This window comes from Rhinoderma darwinii, chromosome 7 (genome assembly GCF_050947455.1).
Source record: "Rhinoderma darwinii isolate aRhiDar2 chromosome 7, aRhiDar2.hap1, whole genome shotgun sequence".
Lineage (NCBI taxonomy): Eukaryota > Metazoa > Chordata > Amphibia > Anura > Rhinodermatidae > Rhinoderma > Rhinoderma darwinii.
This window is the reverse complement of record NC_134693.1, coordinates 132,072,941-132,091,176: the sequence shown is the minus strand read 5'-3', so window position 1 is coordinate 132,091,176 and position 18,236 is coordinate 132,072,941. Positions and strand designations below refer to the sequence as shown.

The following is an 18,236-nucleotide window of genomic DNA, read 5'->3' as shown; positions in this document are numbered from 1 at the left end:
GATTTGTGATGTATTTAGCTGCATAGAATTATCCAAATTGGATAAAACTGTAGCAAACTCCCAGCGGTGAAAAGTATTAATTTAGGTCCGTACAGATTTTAAAAGCTTGAGGATGGTTCCATTCACTGACCACAAACAGAGATCTTGAAAATGGTGACAAATTGAAACAAAAAAAAAACATGAAATATTTCAGATACTGGGAACTTAATATTTTTGTTACTCTTTCCTTTACCCAAAGAAGCTTTGCTGGCAGAATAAGATGTTCGTGTTAGAGCCGGAGTCCGTGAATATTTTTGTATTTCTTTATTTTGAGAAGTGCGGCTCAGACTAATCTGATGACTTTGTCGGGAGATCTGGAGAGGGATTCTGAAAGTGACATTTTTCTTTCATGTTTACACAGGTTTAAGCCACATGGAAATCATGACGTTTGAACCCAAGAAACCGAGCCAACAGGCTACATGACCGCACACTGGCACGGCTCCTCCGCATCCCCACGGCAACCACCTCCTGGAACCTTGAGAAGATTCCAGAGCTCTTGAGTATAAAAGCAATGAGCGCTCTATTCATCAACCACAGAAGGATCTGAGTAAAGGCTAATAGTTCCCATCATTCTCAGGGGCCGCTCTGCGAACACTGCGCACTTGTTCCAGAGACGTCTATTGGCGCTAGCATGAAGCCGCATGGTTTGTACATTTACCCCTACAAATGTGTAGAAATGTTCATTAAGATTCTAACAACAGCGCCCCTCTTGTTTAAGGCTGTGTCTGGTATTACACTCATCTCTATTTAAATGCTGCAATACCAGACACAGCCTGCGGACAAGGGTGGCGCTAGTTCTAGAGGGAAAAGAAACCAAAAACATAAAATTTCTTTGTCCAATCAAAACTGAACTGTGCAACAGTAGAGCTGGACAATCTAATCTCTGAGAGGCATGCTATCGAGTGAAACTAATGTTGAGCTAGGGCTCATTCACCTGAGTGTGATTCTCCTCCGTGTGCTGTGCTATGGAACAACGCACAGCACACGGCCTCATTGATTTCAATGGGGCTATTCACACATGCCACTCTCAAAGCACACTGATGCAAAACGCAATGCACACTGACAGATTTACGCCCGTAAATCTGTCACGCTCGTGTCAATGCAGCCTAACTGCATTATTCCTGTCCTTTTGTTTCTCCAGAGATAAGCGTCAGTAGATCAGCTGCTTATCTCCATATATTCCATTATAAGAACATGTACTTTTGTAATGGCCAAATTGGTTGATACTAAAGGCCCTATTACACCGGCCAATTTTGGCCGGTGCAACGAGTGGCAATCAACGAGGCAGCTTGTTGATCGGCGCTTGTTTGCACCTGTCACCCGGAGCTATGGATGGGGACGAGCGCTCGTTACTCTGATCGCTCGTCCCCATACATTATTATCATGTCGGCAGCGCGTCTCCCAAGATGCGCTGCCGACACCGATAATATTTTAGTTTTTTTTAAACGATACGATCAGCGGATGATTGGGCGTTTGCTCGTTCATTGCTGATCGCTGCCCGGTTTACACAGGACAATTATCGGCAACGAGCGTTATATGAACCCTTGTCTGCCCGATAATCGCCCAGTGTAAAACCCCCTTAAGCTTGCCTAGACACAGATATAACCTGGAAAGGACAGATTTGACCATTGAGTGTTATGATTTTAGGGGCAAACGCCCTTTTGGCCTTGTGCCGAGTGTGACTCCAAACAATAAAAGAAACCACAAACCTTTATAAAAACATCACTAATTGTAAGATTCTTTATTTTTCTTGATTATTTTAGTTTCCTTTAAGTAAAATGTACAATATTGGAAAGGATATAGTGAGCAGAGTACATGTGAGTGCGGTGCTGTAGATGGAATTCCTGTTGATCTGAGAGCCCAGTCTCAGCTCCGCTTCCGATAATTCAAGTATAACGTTCTGGAAGGAACCGTCCCGGCCGCCGTCCCCCGGAACAGAGCCGAGCGCGGACCCTTCTGTTGTCTTCAAGGAAGCCTTAGCCTTCACATTCTGCATATCAGTTGCTATTACACCAAGACTCTTTTCCAGGTGTCCATATCTCTGCTGCAAACCTTCCAAGTTTTTCCCCGTTTCCTTCGTATACGCCATGTGTTCTTTAATAGCCAATAAGATCTGACCTACTGAACTAGCAGAAGAAGCCGGAAACCCCAAGTCTCCATTTTGAGGGTCTTGAGGTGATGGTAGAGTAGTGGGCACCATGTTTCTTAATGATACAATAAGGTCCCCAAGAGTCTTCTGCTGGGACTGGTGCACGGACGCGTGCTCCTGGATCGCTTCCTGTAAGCTGATTGGTCCCTTTTGGGCTTCCAGCAGCAAAGTCTTCAATTCCTGGAGCCGGACGCGGTTTATATAGGTTGATCCCATAACCCCAATGATGGCACCGAGTATGGACCCGATGATCGACCAGTTTTTAGTCCGCTCGGCTCTTGTCCTCTCTTTATCGTGACTCTCCCGCACGGAGGCGGAGAAAAGAGCAAACTTCTCTCTTTCCGTCTCCTCGGATTGGATGTATGAAGTTCTTAATCTTTTTTCTTCCTGAGTGAACAATAGGAGACGTTATTTGGGGCCGCATACTATCCTCAGGTGAGGTTTACCTTTTATCTCTGCTCCATTGGGGCGCAGCATCAATCAGACTTCAGATTAGGCCTCATGCACACGACCGTTATCGTTTTTACTGTCCACAAATACGGATCCGCAAGTCATCCGCATATCTGGCACACTGTCCGCAAATGCGGTCCGTAGTTACGGATCCGCTAAAAAACAAAACACCAACATGTGCCAACCCCTCAAAATGGTCTCCTTGGTGAATCCCCTGCCGCCTCATAGTACCGCTTCTGCAATTACGGACATGTTCTATATTTTGCGGATTATTTCTACGGCAGGGACACAAATCCGTAAATATAAGGAAAGGTGTCGGTGGCCAATAGAAATTAATGGCTCTGCAATTTCATCAGTAATTCCGAATCTGTAATTACGGATGAAAACTGCGGTCGTGTGCATGGGGCCTGAGATGTCTGCGGGAGTCTGAGATCCACTATCTGTCTGATCAGTGGCTCAGACTGTTGCGCTGTCCCTCCCTCATGCTCTACACTGCAGCTCTGCTTGTTGTCAGTGCCCGCACCAATTGAATATAAACTACAAGGACCGGTGAAGTTCACCAACCCACATATATACGAAGGTAAAGGAGCTTCCATAAGGGGGGTGTCCATTTCACACATATCTGGATGCTCTACTAATATTTCAATATCTACTAGAAGCTGAGAATTGTAGGGTAAACCTTTCCACAAAGTGATGTCAATAGAACCAAGATCAACGTTTTAAGACGACATTTCCCTTAGAACATTATTGTACACAGATATATAATCTACATAAGGCCAGGGTCGTATTTATAACAAGGCACCAGTGGACCGCTGCCTAGGGTGGCAGGATTTAGAGGGTGGCACTTTGCTAACCTGTTTTTTTTTACTAGGGCAGTGGCAGTAAGGCCCCAAGCACACGACCGCAGATTTTATCGGTAATTACAAATAATCTGCGGACTCTCTTATTTCTATTGGCCACAGACACCTTTCTGTATGTTTACGGATGTGTGTCCGGGCCGTAGAAATGACCCGCAAAATAAAGAACATGCACGGACTCGTCCTTAGAAGTCTATGGGTGCGTGCAAAATTGCGGAACGGCTACGGATGTGCATCCGTCCCTAATTGCAGAAGCGTTGCTATGCCAGGGCAGGGGATTAACCAAGAAAAGGGCACCTGAGTAATTGCGTGAGCTTTTCAAGGGGTTGGGACATTTTGGTGAGATCCTTTGTAGCCTCCCTTTTTTTTGTGGGTCCGTAAATACGGATGCACTATGGACTGTATTTGCGGACAGCGTGCCAGATATGCGGATGACTTGTGGATGACTACGGATCCGTATTTGCGGACAGTAAAAAAAAAAACACTACGGTCGTGTGTAGGAGGCCTAATTATTAATATTGTAATAAAACTTCCTGTTAGAACATGTTCTGCGCTCATGTGCCCCCCAGAAACTATAGGAACAGCATGAGCTGGAAATACGGCTTGGCCAGGACTGCACTACGATTTAATTTAAGAAATCGCAACTAGACTCCAATCATGTGATCCATCCAATCTCTAACTTCCGGGATCCCCAGCGATCAGCTGTAATCTGTGTGGGAGCCCGGCAGCAAGTGTTAAGTTTCACTGCAGCGCCACCAAAGGCGAAATGAGGAATTGCATGGTGGTCTTTGAAATCAATGGGCCGTCTGTGTAATGTGCAGGCGTGCCGAGTCCCCTAGAGCGGAAGGCGCTCTTTGTAGTCGCTCTCTGATTTGGCTGGGGTCTTAGTAGTTGGACCCCTAACAATTAAACTTTTATAAAAGTATCTAGTCAAACAATTTAGCACAAACAACTTTGTAACACCAGAACCCACACAGACACAAAGTATAATATTATTTTGGTGCATTTGTCTCCGAGGGTTAACTTCCGCCCCGCGGTTGATAACGTTAAAGTTTAATAATTTTTGGTCTCTGCTTCCAATCCACAACACATGCTCTACATGACTAGTGATTGGATTAGTGATGGTCTGGATGGGAAGAATTTGATTATTAAACAACATGTCACTGGCTCTGAGAAGAAGAAACAGGGAAGATTAATGTCCCATGAAATAATCCAAAATCTGTCTTATAAATGGCGCAATCTGATCCCAAACAGACCCCCCCTCCCCCGCATCGAACAATGGAAACCTTCGTATTCTCTGTTCATTTGGGTGTTTTTTGCTTTCCGTCAGGGGTCTCAGTATTTTTGATGACAAATAATACGTGCGCTGTTGCAACAATTTATTTTTTATTGCTCCAATATCTATTGCAGAACCAGACTACACAGGCTTTATTTGTAGTCTGTAGCCATGGCGACACATAGGAGCTGCACATACAAAACGATAAGAGATTTTTTTTTTATCAAGCTGCTTCATTGTTTATTTCTAGATACACCAAAGCAATAATAAAAATAAATTTTTGCAAAAGTCTACATACTCTTTAAGCCGTATGCAGAATTTGCCTGGTATTTAAAGGGATACACCTACAAGATATCTACTATGATCAGAAAGATTTTTTCAGTGGAAATATTGTTCTTGCCCATAGCTGCCCGTGAATTTTCTCATCCCAAAAAATTATTTAAAGAGTAACTAAACGTTCAAAAAACTTCTGACATGTCATAGTGACATGTCAGAAGTTTTGATCGGTGGGGGTCCGAGCACTGATCGGCTTTTCTCGGAAAGCCGAGCAATTGGTGTACAGGCTCAATAGAAAGTCTATGGCCCGTACACCAACTGCTCGGCTTTCAGAGAAAAAAAACGATCAGAAACTAAGCGGCTCAGCGCTCACCTTAGAACTTCTGCCGCTTCGTTTTAGCGATCGGTTTGGGTCTCAGTGATCAAAACTTCTGACATGTCACTAGTTTTTTGAATGTTTAGTTACCCTTTAATGCAGTGATCGTAGTGTTTAATCAATAACAACCAAGCGCTGCCATTGTACGCCCTATTCTAACCACCCACAACACCCGGAGAGCCGGAGGTTGGGGACCACTGATCTCCATGCTGGCAGTTATAGTTCCACAATAGCTAGAGACCCTAACATAAAACAATGAGAGAATCCATTTTAGACTTCACCCTCTTGAGTAACAAAACGTACTCATGGTCGGCTGGTTGGAGTCATGGGATATCTCCTACAGGAGTGTTGTGAAACGGTTAATTACGACTTCATTTTCTTATTTTTTAATAAGAGGAAATATTTATTCTATAAATAAAACGTTAAAGAAAACAGAAAGAACATAAAGTATCTAAAGGAAGAGTGGAACGACATGTCCGCTAATAATAATAATACTTCCTCTCAAACCATTTGTTCTTTTATATCACTGGGAAAAGCACAATGTATCACAATTCCCAGGCTCGAATTATGTTTTCACTAAAATACATGTCCCCTTAAATACTCGGTGCTGCTGTGGATCATGTCTTTATCCTGTTGTGTGTCTGTATTTTCCTCCTCACGTTATGTCATTGCCTCTGTCACATGCAGCGCACGCCTCGCTAACATCATCACATGAATGAGCAGATCACTGGTTTCCACAAAATCAGTACACTACTCTCCTGAAATACTCTGTGTTGCTGAGAAGCCCTGTTCCCTCCACTATCTATCCGTGACCTCCCACTTCTGAGACCTCTCTGTTCCTCTACTCAAATAATGACTTTGTCATGTGCAACCATGCAGTAAATATCACATGAGTGGACAGCAGCTCACCATCCCCACTCCTCTTCTGAAATACTCTGTGCAGCTGGGGACCTGCTAGTTTCAGGGTATGTTGTGTGACCTTGCACTCGTTTAAATTCCCGTTTTCACCTCAAGACACTGCCCCAGTTCATGCAGCCTAGTCCTCTCTAACATCAGTAGACAAGTCACATGATAAGTGCACAAATCTCCTGAAATACTCTGTGCTACTGGGGAACCTGCTCCTTCCAGGATCTGTCTGTTAACTCGTCTCAATTCCCATCCTTCATGACACGGCCCTGTAACGGGCAGCCCTGTTCTCTCCAAAAGTTCAGTGCACTTGTGTCCTGAAATACTCTGTACTGCTGGTGGGCTCTGCTCCTACATCTGCGGCCATCCACTTGTCTCCATTCCCCTCCTCACATTATGAAATTGTCACACAACATGAATGGACCGGTCACTGCCTCTTACATGACCAGTGCACTCATCTCCTGCTGCTGACATCATTCTCATCATCTGATTGGCTACAAGGGGTTCTATCCCCGCCCACTTTAGATCTGAAGTCGGATTCCAACAAGGCTATCACACTTTACTGAAATACTTATTCCGGTTCCATTTGTGCCCTAATTTACCTGCAGAAGTTTATGCTCTAGAGTAGCGAGCTCCAAATACTGGATGTCATCACGAGACACTCTGTCCAGGCGATCCCGCACTTCTTTCAGCCTCAGCTGCTGGGACTCCACATTTTCACGAGCCTCCCGCACTATCCCACGGGCCACCATAAACTCCTTCTCTGCCTGAAGAAAAAACATTTCACAGATGAGACATGATTCTTAGGATGTTTTTATTGCTCCAATGCATCTAGCAACTTTGCAAATAGTCTTGATTAAAAACCTATGTGTCTCCATGGTAACAGACTACAAACAAATCCTGCGTAGTCTGATAATCCTTTCCATCTGTTTAGGCCATTGGTTCCTTTGTGGTATCGCAGAGAGGGTCTGATCTTGACCCAACTATCGCACCACAAAATCTCTGGAGATGCAACTAATGTTATTTTTTGGGAAAACCGTTGGCACGTTAAGTAGAGGTAAACAATGCCCATAGAAGTCAATGGACGACCATATTAGTACTCGAGAACGAGAGCTGGTCCTTGCAGTGGCTCTCTGACTAAACGACCTATTACATCGACCGATAGTCGGCTGGCGCAGCGAGTGCCGATCAACGAGATATTGTTGATCGGCGCTCGTTTGCTCCTGTCACACGGAGCTATGGATGGGGACGAGCGCTCGTTACTCCGATCGCTCGTCCCCATACATTATTATCATGTCGGCAGCGCGTCCCCCGTCTACACACCAAGATGCGCTGCCGACACCGATAATATTTTACATATTTAAAACGATACGATCAGCAGATGAACGATCGTTTGCTCGTTCATCTTCTGATCGCTGCTCTGTTTATTCGCAACGAGCGTTCTACGAACACCTGTCTGCCCGATAACCGCTCAGTGTAAAACCCCCTTAAGGCTAGATTCACACGAGCGTGGGGAAACACGGACGTGAAAAACGTGACGTGACTCGAGCCTATGGAGGGATCCGTGAAGACCCTTTCAACAGACCCTTCACAAGGTCCATTGAAACAATGGCCGTCCGATTGGCCCCATTGAAAAACATGCGTCTGTGTGCATAAGGCCTTATAGAAAATGATCCCAATTGGGGGACCGCCCTGTATAATGTTCAAATTCCCTAAAAGGGCTTTTAAGTGGACAACCCCTTCAAAAACTGTGAGGTTCTTAATTAACCACATAATGGGGAGATTCATGAAACGTGTCTAACAGAAAAAAGCTGTCTTTGTTGCCCATAGCAACCAATCACAGCACAGCTTTCATTAGTTATAGTGCTCTTGAACAATTAAAGCTGCACTGTGATTGGTTGCTGTGACCAACCAGTTTTTCTGTTAATGCGTGAATCTCCCCCATAGTGTGAATAGCATCATTCACTACTAAATAAAAACTGCTGGGGTCCTTCGATATAAACAACCTGCAGAAACCTACCACGTCTCTGCACAGAAAAACATATCTATGGAACGCATGATAATATTTGATTGTTTGGATAATTAAAGGGACTGAAAAGACTTCAGAAAAAAAACATGGCTGCTTTCTTCCAGAAAACAGCACCACACCCGTTTATAGGTTGTGTCTGGTATTGCAACTCAGCTCCATTGAAGTAAATTGGGTTGAGTTGCAATACTGCATGCAACCTGTGGACAGGTGTGGCACTGTTTTTGGAACAAAGCAGCCATATTTTTCTAATTCTCTACAACCCCTTTTAAGAAATCCTCATAGAAATATTATTGAGCAGGCATGAGAACCCGCGGAGGTGGCCATCCTAAGAAAGGACAGTATGACAATTAAAGGAGAACTCCACAAATAAAATCTACATTAAAGGCTTCCTTTACTTATCTTGTATTGATCCGGAGTTACATTAAGTTTTCTTCTCCATTCATGTCTAAAGCTAAATTCAGAATTCTGCTGGTTTCCTATTAAGAAAAGCAATGAATTGTGGGAGTCCAGACGCCGGCTACAGTTAGAAGTCACATGTCTGACAGCAGGTTGGAGAGAAACTGCAGTCTGTTTCCAAGGGCAACCAGAAAAATTCTGAAAGCAGGTGCGGATGCGAAGGGAGGAAAAAGCTGTAAAAGGGAAGCAGAACATGGTGGCTCATTATGTGGCGATCCTTATCCTGTGCCGTTACCTCAGCTACTTTCCCTTGAGCTTCTCGTACTTCCACAAGTCCTACAAACTCTTCGTAACTTTCCCACCAGTTTTTGGCCGTGGCAGATGCTTTCTGCATAGAACCTCTACCCACAGTTTTACCAGTCTCCATCCATCTCTGTAAGGGGGTGACACCAGAGGCCTCGGGATGGGGTCTGATGTCTGGATTTTTGGATGCAGGAGAGCACAGCGTCCTTATACTCAGCAATTTCAATCTTTGGGTCATTAGAATAGACGGAGGGTGACGAGGCTTCATAACTCCAACGTGTAAAGCACATAAATGTTTCATCCTCTGGCGTCACTATGGACGGACACAAGACCTGCAAGAAAAATGTCAAAATTTATAAATATGAATGTGCTGCAGTGCAAAGCATGGAGGAGGGATAGAGCAACAGCCTCTAATGAGATAATAGTTTCAGACTAGCTCCAATAAACAATGCCGCTAAGCTGGTGTCGCTGCTCGTAAATGCGTATTAATAAGGTATACAAATAATAAAATGGACATGTGAAACAGATGTAGCAGAGCTGAGTTTGTTGTTTAACTGATTAATGCCCACGTCAAACCACATTACAAACTCAGCTCTAATGCACTGACAAGCTCAGCCCTGCTATATCTGTAGGTCCCGCACTTCCCATAACAACCTTGGCATCTGAGCAAATGACAATATTTTACCTTCCCTACATTACATAATGATGTCCCATGACTGTATTCATTCATAGGACATTGTTATACCGTAGCATTTTTTATTTTATTTTTTTACCTGACTTGTTATGTATCCTCAAACATCTTCTTTCCCGCTGAGATTCTTAGTACTGATGACACAGAGGAGACAACGCTCTGTATAGACTTCAACTCTTCCTGCTGACATTGAGTGTACCAAGATGGCTGCTGCCATACTTCCGCCGTGATAACGCCGGTACTAACAAAGTCAGAGAAGGCATAGCAAGATGGCTGCAATCATATTTCCGGATATTCCAAGGACTAGCGGGGTGTACCAAGATGGCTGCATACCTAATCTCAAAAAATTCAGACAAATTAGAACCAATAAAAACTGCAACTGTAATACTGCTCAATTGAAATTTGGGAAGATTCTATAATTTTTCTTAAGTTATTTGCAAGTGGAGGCGGAAATTCTTCAGTTCAGGCAATAAGTTAGGCAGCTACTTCCGCTGCAGGTCAGGCCCCTTTGAACTGTATTTGTGAACTAAGGCGGAAGTGTTTTGCTTCAGGCAGTAGTTTAGTTACCTCTTTCCGGTGCAGTACGGGGTCCTTGTCTACCAGTAGCCGCAGAGATGTCTGGCAGAGAAGGTTGGTGATTCAAACTGGGTACGGCGGGATCCGGTGCCATCCTGGTTGGGAATTGCCTGTGAGAACGGGCTGTAGTCGTGACGGCCATATCTGGCCAGTTTATGATATCCCTGCCTAGGATTGGACGCTTAGAGATTTAATATTCAATCTGCATATCATGTATTGGAGACTGACCGTCAATATTTGTGGTTTCAAGTAATGTTCTCAAAGCAACCAATCAGATTATTGTCTACAGGGTACAAAATGAAAGCTAGGTTTTGATTGGTGAATGCTTTTGTCATTATATTTCGTAGGTTGGCCGCAGTGATTGGTTACTGGGATGATTGACTGTCACCTCCATCTTTATCCTGCGATGTCTTAGTTTTGTTCTTTTGATATTTTCCAGGTGGTAAGAAGAAGCCTTTAAAGCAGCCAAAGAAATCTAACAAGGACTTAGATGAGGTAATTACCCCCACCTTTAACATCTGTCACCTATTTAGCGTGTAGGTGATAAATTATTTCGGCTGGACTGCCCCTTTAAGTTTTTCTGCTCTGAGCCTGAGAAACCGACCCGAGTAATCCGAGCCAGGCTTGTTGCCATGAATGCCCTGCTGGACAAGCACATATAGGCTGGTTGTTAGGCAGTGTTTGCGTAGCAACCAGAGGGTGACTCGGCTGCATGATTGTCACTGTGCTGAGATCCGCAGAGGGGAAGCAGCCACATCATTCCTCATCTGTGTTGGGGCTTGTCCACACTTAACGGAATTGCTGCAGAAACTAACAGACATTCCGCTGCGGAAAAAACTCCTCATTTCCTGCGTCTTTTCAGTGCTGGGAGATGGTGACGTCTCCTCTTAAAAACGCAGCAATTCAGTCCTCATTCCGCAGCAGGAGTTGACACGCTCCGGTATGAAAAATACGCACCGCAGGTCAATTTCTGCACGGAAGTTTTACGCAGCGTGGATGCGATTTTGTTAAATCTCACCCACTTGTTGCTCCTGTATTCTGCGGCATATTTTCCGTCTGCAATTCCGTCTGGAAAATACATGTGGACAAGCCCTTATAAAGCTCCGTTTTAGTTTTCAGGCACACCGGGAGTATTTCTCAATGTATATGAAACTGTATGGCAAACCTTGGCAATTGACTCCCATTGTAAAAAAAGGAATTCTACTGTGCGGTATACTTTTTATTTTTTTTATTTTTTTTGTACCCCAATGCAAAAAAATCGCTGTAGGTCGTGCTTTTTTTTGCTCTGGAACGAAGGTATGCAGACGTATAATAATAATAATAATAATCTTTATTTAGCGCCAACATGTTCCGCAGGACTTTACTGTACAGGGGGAACATTGTACAGACATTACATAGTGACAAAAATAATTTATAATTCAAACAAGAGGAGTGAGGACCCTGATCACAAGAGCTTACAATCTATGAGGCAATAAGGGAGTCACAAACAGTATACCGGCCTAGTGTATGCCAAACGCACGCTCTTTTGCCGTACGCTGGGTGCGTGGGGGAGTATGGGCACGATGAGGACACTCTAGTCGTTTACCTCTGAAGTGCCTTAAAAATTCAATATGAACTGAACATAAATCTGATTATTTAAAACTTGTGTGCTTTTAATGATTTATCAGCTGCTCAAATTAGTGAGACGGGTGGAAAAGTTCTCGTAGACCCGGCATCCTTTAGGCCAGGGTCACACACACAGTTTCGATGCAGTTTTTGTCTCGGTTTTTTAAAGCCAAAGCCAGAAATGGATCGAAAATGAAGGGAAAACGGCATCTCCTTTCTTTCGGATCCGCTATTGGTGACTTTGGCTCAGAAACAGGCTTCAAAAAATTGCCACAAAAACCGCATCAGACGTGTGCGTGATCCTGACCGGTTCTTTTCAGATGCAGAAGATTTTTCGCAGGAAAAATCCACAATAAATTTACAATATAATGTCTGTGAATGGGGTTTCACAAAACCTTATTCACACGTACCAGATTTTTCCTCTGAATTTGAGGGTTTGCTGCAGGTTTTCAAATTTACAGTGTGCTGATTTGCCGCAGATTTTCGGTGCGTCACTGCAGCCGTTACAAACCCGCAGAAGATTTTGCAGTGGATCTGTAAAAAATACACAGTGAATATGTGGAAAAATCCGTAGTGTCTGAACTCGGCCTTGTAATTGTTAGCCCTCCCTTTGCTTACAATTAGCCCTATAGTTGCCCAAAATTGAAGCTCCAATTTATAGTCAAACCCTTTCCTGACATGCGCCTTTTAATATATATATATATATGTGCAATTCCAAGATGGTATTGGGTGCAGGCAGGTAATCCCGATCCAGGGGATATGGGTAAATATAAAAGAAAATCCCACAGCACTCCGATATAGTGAAAAAAAATGGTGGTTTATTCAATCAGCGCAAGCTGCAACGTTTTCGTCCTGCTCCAGGACCTTTTTCACGCTTGAAAAAGGTCCTATAGCAGGATGGAAATGTTGCAGCTTGTGCTGATTGAATAAACCACCATTTTTTCACTATATCGGAGTGCTGTGGGATTTTCATTTATTTATATATATATATAGATATATTAAATGCTGCTGAGAAGGAGTTCACACAAACCGCGGTTCATGTATGGTGGGTTGATGTAGTGGGCGCGTGAGCTGAACCCGTGTCACCAGCGGATATCAGCAATTTTTAGTGCAATTTCTCCTCTGTCCAGTACATTTGGATCAGTTGTTTGTGACCTCCTTTTGCTGCCTCAATTTTGACTATAGAACAGTCACGAATCTGCAATGCTCAGCGCGCTGCTCAGGTCTATAGGTTGTATAATACACATGTCGTGTAAATAGAAACGCTGACTTAACACCCCTCCCCCACCTGCTAGATAATTCTGCAGGGGGCTATGCAGTGTTTTAGTTAAAGCGTCTCTGTCACCACATTATAAGTGCCCTATCTCCTACATGATGTGATCGGCGCTGGAATGTAGATTACAGCAGTGTTTTTTAGTTAGAAAAACGATCATTTTTTGACGGAGTTATGACCTATATTAGCTTTATGCTAATGAGTTTCTCAATGGACAACTGGGCGTGTTTTACACTTCTCCCCATTCGTTTACACAGCACATAGTGACCTAGCTAGATCACTATGTACACACACGTACGTACGTGTTACTGAAGTGTCCTAAGAGTTAATAGACATCACCTCCAGCCAGGACACTGTCTAGTCACAATCCCGACACTTCAGTAACGTTTGTGTGTGATTTACAGCACATTGAGATCATGCTGGGCTGTCATTTACAGCGTAATCTCGCGACATTACGCTTGTTGTGTTGTAAATCCCACACAAACGTTACCAAGGTGTCAGGATTGTGAATAGACATCACGTCCTGGCTGGAGGTAATGTATATTCACTGTCAGGACACATCAGTAAGGTTAGTGTGTGTGTGTGTGTGTGTGTGTGTGTCAGCACATAGTGATCTAATAAGATCACTATGTGCTGTGTAAATGAATGGGGAGAAGTGTATGACGCTGATTGGTCAGCGTCATACACTTCTCTGTACAACGCCCACTTGGTCATATAGTAAAACACGCCCAGTTGTCCATTGAGAAACTCATTACCATAAAGCTAAAATAGGTCATAACTCCGTCAAAAATGATTGTTTTTCTAAATAAAAAACACTGCTGTAATCTACATTCCAGCGCCGATCACATCATGTACAAGATAGGCCACTTATAATGTGGTGACAGAGACGCTTTAAACCTGTCCTGAATTTGTCCGATTGCTTGGTTCATAGCACGGGAGAACTGATGCAGTGTAACAAGCCCTGCACCTGTGTCAGTTGAACATGATCAGGACACGTCTTCAGCCTCTGGACGTAAACAATGTTTCCATTTACTGATAACAATTGTAAATGATGAGGAATTGATACATCAAGTATATTACAAAGTTGCAGAGCTTTCCAGTTTCCAGTGAGTCTTATTTACTTAAAACCTGGAAACCCCTTTAGGCTTCACTCTCATCTGCGTCAGCGCTCCGTTCCGTCGGAACAGAACCCTGACTGACACAAACTGAAACCATAGATTTCCGTTTCCATCACCACTGATTTCAATGGTGACGGATCCGGTGCAAATGGTTTCCGATTGTCTGCGTTGGGCAAGGGTTCCGTCGTTTTTACGGGATGATTACCTTAGTCTAATGCGGTATTCATCCCGTCAGAACAATGGAACGCTTGCACTTGGAACGTCGGAACGGAGCCCTGACGCAGACGTGAACACATCCTAGCTTGTAGTGCGCAGCTTTACTTACTTTGCTACTTTTTATTGTAGGAAGATGTGGCATTCAAGCAAAAACAGAAAGACGAGCAGAAGAAGCTGGACGAATTAAAAGGCAAAGCTTCCCAGAAGGGCCCGTTAAGTAAGTTTAGAGCGGCATAATGTAGTGATGTTTAGGTATCTCTAGCAAGACCCATACGGGATTGGATCCTGTCCTGTATAATCGGCAAAGCATTTCCTGATGACATCCGATCCTGTTTTTGGCTCTAAATATACAAGTCCCGTACGGGCCACGTTACAGCTGTGTGAATTCAGCCCTAGGCCGGGTTCAGACAGCCATAATATATAGCCGCAAGACCCCGACCTGCCACAGTTCTGCTGAATTGAATTTGGATCCCCCATAGGGTTCTCATATGAACTGTAAAAAAAACTGTTTTTAAGGCCTCATGCACAATATGGACAAAATAAAATCTGCATGTATCGGTATGCGTTAACACAGTATTTTAGATCCGTGTCATTAAAGGGGTTGTCCAGGCACGGGGCGGTATTTCATACTGATGACCTGTCCACAGGTAGGTCATCAGTATAGGATCGGTGGGGATCCGACACCTGCACCACACACTGATCAGCTGTTCCGGCTGCCTGCGGACACAGGATGTTATGCAGTGGCTGGTGTCGGAAGCAGATGACTTCGGTCACAGTATATCGGCCGTGCTGCAGCTCTGCTCCTGTTCAAGTGAAGTTTTGCAGCATGGCCGCTATACAGTGTACGGAGCCATCTGCTTCCGACACCAGCCACTGCATAACATCCGGTGCCGGGAGGCAGCCAGAACAGCTGATCAGTGCGGGTTCCGGGTGTCAGACCCCACCGATCCTATACTGATGACCTATCCTGTGGATAGGTAAGGAGTATGAAACACCACCCCGTGCCCAGACAACCCCTTTAATATCCCAAATACATTTGCCTGCTGTGTATAAGCCTTAAAGGGTTTTCCAGGATCTGAAAAACATGGCTACTTTCTTCCCAAAACAGCACCACACCTGTCTACAGGTTATAGGTGGTATTGCAGTTCAGCCCAATTCAATGGAGCTGAGATGCAACACCAGACACACCCTGTTTTTTTCAGCAGCCATGTTTCTGTAAGTCTTGGAACTGGAGCTTACACAAAGGTGGACTGATAACATTCAACCTGCAAGTTCTTTCCTTCGTTCACCCAGCAAGTTCATTTCCAATTGATCCATTCCCTTTCTAGCGAGTAGGGAGAACCCACTTCCCTTGCTCAGCATTATGGATCTTTCTTAATATATTCCTATTCACTGTGACTGTGAACGCAAAATCGCTAAGAGCTTTTACTTAAAGTGGTTGTCCGACCACATCAACGTATCACCTATCCACAGGACCGCCACCGATCAAGAGAACAGGGTCTCGAATCCCCTTATGAATGGAGTGGCAGGTCACGCATGGAGACTGCTGCCCCGTTCATTCTCTCTGGGACTGCCGGAGATGGCAGAGTACATCGCTCCGCTCTTTCTGTAACTCTCAGGGTATGTGCACACACTAATTACGCCCGTAATTGACGGACGTATTTCGGCCGCAAGGAGCCGGGCTCCAAGCATCATAGTTATGTACGATGCTAGGAGTCCCTGCCTCGCTGCAGGACAACTGTCCCGTACTGTAATCATGTTTTCAGTATGGGACAGAAGTTCCACGGAGAGGCAGGGACTCCTAGCATCGTACATAAGTATGATGCTAGGAGCCCGGCTCCCTGCACTGTGTTCGGTCCACTACTTGCGGCCGAAATACGTCCGTCAATTACGGACGTAATTAGTGTGTGTGCACATACCCTCAGAGATCACAGTGGAGGTTGGGAATCAGTGAATAGCTGTCACTAGATCCTGCACCGATCAGGCATTTATGACCCATCCTGTGGAAAGATCCCCCTTAATACCGGTCGCTCTATCCACAGATGTGAAGATACATCCTCCTTAGGCCAGGTTCACACGTAGCGTAAACACTGCAGATTTTCCCCAACGTATTTCATCCGCAGCGTAATATAGTAGATTATACTTAGCCAGATCTCTCTGCTCCTGCGTCCAGCCCGCCCTCCAGGGATGACGTTTCATTACATGTGACTGCTGCAGCCAATTACAGGCTTCAGCGGTCACATGGGATGAAATGTCATCCCAGAAGGCCGGGCTGCGGGATGTCTGAGGGACGTGTTGCCATGGTTACGGGTAAGTGTTTATTTTTATTTTTTTATGTGCAGTTTTCCGCAGCGGACATTCTGGCCGAAAAACTGCACCACTATTTGGTTCACTTTTTTTCGGTCGGAATTCCCTGCAGTGTCCAGGGCGGATACGCTGTGTACTTTTTACGCAGCGTATCCACCCTGTGTGAACGTAGCCTGATTGCATAATTTGTAACAAAATATTTTTCATTTCTTCCCCTTCAGCTGGCGGTGGAATAAAGAAATCTGGGAAGAAGTGATCTCCTCGTTTACATGACTGTTTCCCGATCTGATCCGAATCCTGAAGAACCGCTCTGCGGATTTCTTGTATGTTTTTGTGTACAATGTTAATAACTTTATTTTTGCTTCTTTCTTTTTTTTTAATGCGGTGACGTTTTGTGTCGGAACCAACATTAAAGAGAAAATAAACAAGAAATGTCTCCGGTGACCTCCTGTGTCTGCCCATAGCGTAACTGGAACTGACCGCCATTTTTATGATATTGAGCGTAATTAGTTGTGAAAATTTTGTGATCAAGCAATAGCGTGGTCTGTACGCAACCCAACCTTGATTGTTGGTGTAAAATCACACGGGTTTTTACATACAGTACAACATTGACATCATGTCCTAAAACCTGCACAGCGGTCGAGTATGTGCCCGCCACTCCATTCAGTGTCCGAGAACGACGCAAACAGCCAGTGGACTTTGAATGGAACGGCAGCGCACATGCTCGACTTCCATTCCATGTCCTCCTCGCTGCGATCAGGGGGTTCGATTTTCACGATTGGTGGTCCCAGCGATCAGAAAATTTTCAGTCTTTTAATCTGGGACGACTCCTTTTAAAGGGCATTCCGACGAGATGTGTTTATTGTATATGTGTCCGTGTCTTCCATAGACTTGTGAGAGATATGGAGTCTCGTTGCCACCAGATTGGCATGAGCAATGGAGGGCACAGGCGACAAATTCATATGAGTAGTGGGATTCCCAGAGCTTGGATCCCCACTGATAAGACCATTTTTATATGCCGTAAATGTCTTTTGTTGGGATACCCCTTTAAACTAGGTCTGTCAAAACGCTTCCGCCTGTGTCGGACTTCGTTTTCCTTGTCGCATGACTGAACTTGGTATAATATCGTCTCAATCGCTCCGTAAAGAAAAGCTCCATTGTTAAGTTTATTGAACATTTTATTGTATGCACAGGAGTATTAGATGTTCCATACTTAAAATAAAAAACACTTACAGGCTGCAATCTAATACACTGTCACGATGAAGATCCTGATCTATAGGATCTGTATATTTTATACTAAATATGGCAGCGGATACCATTATATAGAAGTAGGAAAACCTTTCCCAAAGTGTTTTTCCTATTTCCTTCCATTAGGGTCTGCTGGGGTCTTCCA

The 18,236-nt window shown here is 44.3% G+C and overlaps 2 protein-coding genes and 1 long non-coding RNA gene across 4 annotated transcripts in view; 2 read left to right on the top strand and 1 right to left on the bottom strand.

Moving 5' to 3' along the window:
• LOC142658191 (mitogen-activated protein kinase 12-like) overlaps nucleotides 1–1,755 on the top strand; it is a 34,939-nt gene extending 33,184 nt beyond the window's left edge. For both annotated transcript variants that reach the window (XM_075834053.1, XM_075834051.1), the window contains exon 12: nucleotides 401–1,755. In XM_075834053.1, the coding sequence (XP_075690168.1) occupies nucleotides 401–462 (62 nt within the window). In that variant the 3' untranslated portion in view covers nucleotides 463–1,755. The remainder of the gene's footprint in view (nucleotides 1–400) is intronic.
• CCDC51 (coiled-coil domain containing 51) lies at nucleotides 1,750–9,976 on the bottom strand. The gene is made up of 4 exons (XM_075834050.1): nucleotides 9,831–9,976; nucleotides 9,050–9,389; nucleotides 6,932–7,096; nucleotides 1,750–2,575 (listed from the first exon to the last, which is right to left on the bottom strand). Exons 2-4 carry the CDS (start codon nucleotides 9,356–9,358, stop codon nucleotides 1,799–1,801), a joined length of 1,251 nt encoding a protein of 416 aa, XP_075690165.1. The 5' UTR covers nucleotides 9,359–9,389; nucleotides 9,831–9,976; the 3' UTR covers nucleotides 1,750–1,798.
• Nucleotides 9,835–10,820, top strand: LOC142658194 (uncharacterized). Its single transcript, XR_012850052.1, has 2 exons — nucleotides 9,835–10,378; nucleotides 10,764–10,820. It is a non-coding gene; the product is annotated as an uncharacterized LOC142658194 (long non-coding RNA).
• Nucleotides 10,821–18,236: the final 7,416 nt, after the last annotated feature.